General features: G+C 34.3%; 1 protein-coding gene across 4 annotated transcripts in view; it reads left to right on the top strand.

Annotated features, from left to right (window-relative positions):
* PIGF (phosphatidylinositol glycan anchor biosynthesis class F) overlaps nt 1–6,047 on the top strand; it is a 48,207-nt gene that overhangs the window by 28,956 nt on the left and 13,204 nt on the right. For all 4 annotated transcript variants that reach the window (XM_017512728.2, XM_017512724.2, XM_017512725.2 and 1 more), the window contains one exon: nt 518–626. In XM_017512728.2, coding sequence (XP_017368217.1) covers nt 518–626 — 109 coding nt within the window. The remainder of the gene's footprint in view (nt 1–517; nt 627–6,047) is intronic.

Raw genomic sequence — 6,047 nt, 5'->3', positions numbered from 1 at the left:
GCGGCATCCACTCACCCTCTGCGCTTTCACTGGGAGCTGCAATCCTGAGCTCTTCCTAAACGGACATCTTGGATCCGACCTCTGCATCTGAGTTTTGTTTTGAAGAAATAATATGTATATGTGTATTTTATGTAAATATACATATAGCCTCCAAAACAAAATTATGTGTATATTTGCTCATGTATAAAATATTTCTGAAAGAATATGTAATAATTTGGTAATAGCAGTTGCCTGTGGGGAAAGGAACCAGGAGTTGATGATAGGGGTGGAAGACTTAGCTCTTTAGCATGGTTTGACTCTTACTACATGTGTATATTACTTTTCCAATGGAAAACATTTATATCTTCTTACTAATTAACTGTTAATCATTCATGGTAAATATTTATATGTCATTTTGAGATTTTCATTTTAAATTAGCGGAAAATATATGTATACTGATAATGTATGCTACTACTTGTAGACTTCTCCAGCAGCTAATATATATACCACCAATGATTTACCAATTTGTGTTTCACAGAGTTACATCCATATGGGAGAACAGTCTCCAGATCACTACAATTTCTAGTTTTGTAGGAGCATGGCTTGGAGCACTTCCTATTCCACTGGATTGGGAAAGACCATGGCAGGTTGGTTTCAGTTACTTAAAGCAACAAAATTAATATTTGTACAATGATAGTAAAACTGATGAAACAAACTAGTATGTATATGTAAATTGTTTTGTTGTTCAATTAAGTAGGGATACCAATTCTCTCAGTCACTGTAACCTAGTCAGATTCTTACTGGGGACTGTCCCAGTGCCACAGGCATCCAAGTAGGCCTGGTTTTATCTTCTAGCACTATTTTTTGCACATGTACAGATGAATACACAAGCTTACTTTGTAATTATATATAGGTAGTATCCTTTTTTTTTTTTTTTTTTTTTTTTTTTTTTTTTTTTTTTTTTTTTGTTTTTTTTCTTTTTGTGGAGAACGTGGTCTCGCTATATTGCCCAGGCAGGTCTCTAACTCCTGGGCTCAAGCTATCCTCCCGCCTCTGCCTCACTAAGAGCTGGGATTACAGGCGTGAGCCACAGCGCCCAGAGATTTGTTTATTTATTTATTTATTTATTTTTTAAAAAAAGGTTCAGGCCAGGCATGGTGGCTCAAGCCTGTAATCCCAGCACTTTGGGAGGCCAAGATGGCAGATCATGAGGTCAGGAGATTGAGACTATTGTGGCTAACAAGGTGAAACCCTGTCTCTACTAAAAATACAAAAAAATTAGCCTGGTGAGGTCGCACACACCTGTAGTCCCAGCTACTCGGGAGGCTGAGGCAGGAGAATCGCTTGAACCTGGGAGGCGGAGGTTGCAGTGAGCCGAGATTGTGCCAGAGCACTCCAGCCTGGGTGACAGAGCAAGACTCCATCTCAAAAAAAGAAAAAGACAGGTTCTCACTATCTTGCCCAGGCTGCCTCCAATGCTTGGGCCCAAATGATCCTCTTCCCTCAGCCCCGCAAGTGACTGGGACTTCAACAGGTGTGTGCCTGTTGTCCCACTTGCTGTGAGCCCAGCCAGTATAGGAATTTTTTAAAAATTAGGCTAATAGTTGCAGAGATGTCCTGTTTTCAAGTGTGATATTTATTGCCTTTGTGGTCTTAGATTCATATTTTCTGAACTTGATGGGTGGTCAAATTGATTGTTCATCTTGAAATTTTTAGAAGCAGATAGCAAGGTAAATTTATGAAGCAGCAGCCTGTGTTATCAAGAAAGCTCACAAACATCAGATTTTTCCTCTCCTATCACAATAAGATAAAGCTGATATGCTAGGTAAAGCACTGTGAGATAAGTGCCCTTTTTATATCCATTTTACAGATGAGGAAACTGACACCTAGAGGGTATGTAACATTCTCAAGGTCACTGAATTTACGGTGATGACTGTATATTAATATTAATGACTTTGTAGTATGCAATTATATATTATTTAACAAATTCAGTATTTATTATTTAGATTATTGCCAATATTTTACAATAGTAAATACTGCTGTGATAGAATCTTTGAATCTATAGCTTCATGAATTTTTCTAATTATTTTCTTAAGGTAATAACTCCCCAAAGAATTATGGCATGAAAAAATAAATGTGCTTTCTTTTTCCAACATGAAGAGAATTTTTTTCTGATCACAAAGATATATTTATTTAGAAAATTTAAGCAATCTTAGTTACTTTCCTCGCCAACCACCCAGAGGAGACCTCCATTTGCTTTTGGTGATAATTTTTGCAGCTGTCTTTCTCCATGTATGTAACTATAATATTCATGTTCTTTTTAATCTTTTTTTCCCCTCAGCAGTATATTATGAAGCTCATTCTATGTCAGTGAAACTTACATATATGTAATATTTCATTATTTGTATAAAATATTGTACCAGGTTTTTATTAAAGAATGTTTAGGTCATTTCCCATTTCACTATTAGTAATATTTTATTATCACATACAGTTGTTGTCATACTTAAACATACATCTTTGCATATTTGTCCAATTTTCTCTGTAGGGTAAAGTCCTAGGTAATGAATTGCTGAATTAAGTCTTTGATACATACCTCATTTGTCAAATGTGGGATCCAGACTCTGTGCCTTGCACATAACTGTCTACTTTTAGGTCCATTCTTTGTGCTTTCAGTTAGTGTGTCTCCCCAAAAGTCAAATTGTTCTTTCATGTTTAGTAATTCCGATGCGTTTGCCCTTCCCTGTTTTAACTCTTCATACACTATGTTAGAGAAATCCTTGGAGGTTTGGGGTTTGTAGCGTCACCAATACCCATCCCAAGTTTTTGGTGCTAGTGAAGTTTTTCTTTATATTTCTCTGGCCTTCTCAGTGATCACTGGGAGATGGGGATTCATCTATGCTTAAGTTGGCATCTTATAGAAGTCATTCATACTTAATGCCATTCAACAGACTGTCAGTGATTTCTAAATTGGAGGACAATCAAAATCATTGAAAAGCATACACAGAAAATTGTTTCAAACTGTGCAGATTCATTACTTTCAAGTAATGCAATTAAATCTCAATACAAAGTATTGATAAATAAAGCACTGTGGGACATCAGCTTTAATGAGTTGGAAAAATAATACATAACAAACATATCACTTTTTATACAGATGGAATATTTTAGAGTGTAAAAGTTTGATATATTACACATAATTTAAGTTTTTTGTTTACGAGACAGTGCAGAAGTAGAAACTGAATTAAGGGGAATATATGTGCTTTATAAAATATGTGTTTGTTTGCTTAGAAAATATATATCTTAATTATTTACAATTCAGTTATCCATTCTGAGATTGTTCAGGCTTTTAGCTGATGACTCATTTTTCTACCTCAGTGCTTGTTAACAATAAGGGTGAACTGGATCCAAATTGATGGTACTACTTTTTAAATTAATGTAAAGTTTCCATTTGAATTACTGACTTTTAAAAAAGATTTTCTAGCTAGCTGGAAATCTAATTTAATTTTAAATCTAATTTAAATACATGACAAGTGCTGGTTTCCATTAAGAATGTTTCATTCAGCTGGAATATTACTGGCCATGCAATTATCTTTACTATTGGATTGTTTTTAGAGTATTCCAAGTTAATTACCCACGTAGTCACTGTAATCCTTTTAAGTTATGAAATGTATTGTTGAGAGAATGATAGAATTGATGTATAATTAAAAATCTTTTATTCATATAGCACTTATCAGCCCCTTGCCCTTTTTGCAGTTGTTTACTAAAGAAATGTGATTTTTTTTCACTTTTTATTTTCATCAAATAAGGTTTTTTGTTATTGTTATTTTTTAAATAATTCTAACTACACAGAACAGAATCTCCCAGAGAAGCAGTAAATCAGATAAGGGAATACGGCATTTCCTAAAAATGGAGAGTTTGCTAGAGCAAAATATCATGAGAAGACGGTACAGTATACAGTTTATTATCTTAAATAGAACATGTATTAAGAAGAGATTCTTGTTCTGTGTTCCTTGTGGCCCAATACAGATTTGATCTGTTTGTGGTAAAGCAAGCTTTTCTGGATTGTGTTCTGGTATTATTTACATTCCAGTCAGAGAAACAGGAATATCTGGTTAAGCTATTACACCTTTAAAATCACACACATGCACACAAACACAAAACCCCACAAAATCTATTCCATGTTTTAATGCAGTTTTCTTTACTTTGAACTCAAATCATTGTATAACATTCCTGAGGCCAAGCATAAGATTATAATGATGTGGATTCTGTAATGAGCTATTTCAAGCATATTTTTATGTTTAAAATAATTTCTTCATTAAATGACTGGAAAGGCCCACTGAAAATATGTGATCTCAATGAAAAAGTTTTTTAACTTAATATAAATCTTAAGTGATTTTAAGTAATGGCAAGTGATGAAAGATTAGGCGTCTTTATAGTTGGAGGAAGCCTTTCTTTTGTGGAAGACAGAAAGGGAATGTGGTTAAAGAGAATATGGTAGGGTAGCTACCCATTATACTGTTGGTCATCTTTGTTGTTAATATTTGAAAGTCATCTTACTTCTCTCTTCTCCGTTAATTATTTGCCTTAAAAGCTCAGCAAGAAAACAAATATTTGAGTTTACCATAATCCAGATAGCCTTTTTCATTTCTGGAGAAAGCTTATAGTTACTGACAAAATAAATATTTAGACACAGAAAACCGTGTAACTTGATTCTTTATCTGCTGTAACTAAATAGCTAATCAAGTATTTGTTGTCGTTACTCCATGCAAAGCATATGTTCTGTGTAAGTAAATATAACAGATATTTAAATACACCCAGGACTGGAATTTAATTATTTAATAATTTAGATTTGGACTGTGATTTAGATTTAATATACTGTAAGTATTTAATAGAACATGTAGTTATGAGGTTTTCATCTGGAAAATGTCTTGTCAAAATAAGGCTAGTATTGCATGTTATAAAAAGTTACTGGAAGGTTAAGAAGGTTGGTTATTATGAGCACAGGAAATTGACCATGAGGTTTTTAAACTCACATGTTTTACTAATGGGTAGGCAGATAACATGATGGTTAGGAGTTCTGGCATCAGATTTCTGGGTTCAGGTCCTGGCTCTGTCACTTGCTAGTGAGGATGAAATAATAAAATCCTTCTAAAATACTTAGTACCTGACAGGTGGTTATTGCTTAATTAATGTTACAGGCATTTGTGACTGAGAAAGAAATAGTTTCATGACTATATTTTTAGCCTTCCAAAAAATGCAAATTCTGTTATTTGAGTTCTCATATATTACAGAATATGTTAATTGTCTCAGTTTGTTTTATTTTTTCTGCCCAGCAGTCTTTCAGTTGGTAAAGTGGACTGTTAATTTATCTATTTCTCTGGTATTTAGTTATACCGCCGATTTAGGGTATTTGGATTTCACATAATTTTCAATCCTATCTGACATTTCAGATGACAGTAGAAAGAAAGCATTGCATTTGTAATCTCTCCAGGTACCCTGCATGGGGCTTGGCACTGTCATATGAATAACTTAATCCTGACAACCGTAGTGCAAGGTAGGTTTCATTCCCATTTTATACACTAGAAAGTCAAAGTATGAGAGGGGAGGAGTACACATCTTGCTTAGCATTACTCAGCGGGGAAGAGGAAGACTTCAGATTCACATGACAGCCCCAATGCACCATGATTCTTTTCATTGCTGGAGATTACAACATAGCTTTTCTTTTTAAAAAATGGTCATAGCTTAGGTCTCTTTGGAATAGCTTAAGTAGTTATATTGCATTTCTTTCCCCACATTGTTTCCATTAAATACCTTGACCATTCTGGTGGTATCTGTATTTTACGTCATAATTTATTTGTGGGAGAATATTTAAAGCTAATATGCAATGCTTTTGTCCCTAACAAATCCACACATACCTTTAATCTATGGACTTCAGTGCTACAATCTTTTTTTTTTTCCATTTATTTTATTGCATTTTAGGTTTTGGGGTACATGTGAAGAACATGCAAGATTGTTGCATAGGTACACACATGGCAGTGTGATTTGCTGCCTTCCTCCCCATCACCTACATC

This window comes from Cebus imitator, unplaced genomic scaffold (genome assembly GCF_001604975.1).
Source record: "Cebus imitator isolate Cc_AM_T3 unplaced genomic scaffold, Cebus_imitator-1.0 Scaffold476, whole genome shotgun sequence".
NCBI lineage: Eukaryota > Metazoa > Chordata > Mammalia > Primates > Cebidae > Cebus > Cebus imitator.
The sequence above is the reverse complement of the archived record's forward strand: the minus strand, read 5'-3'. Positions and strand labels throughout refer to the sequence as shown.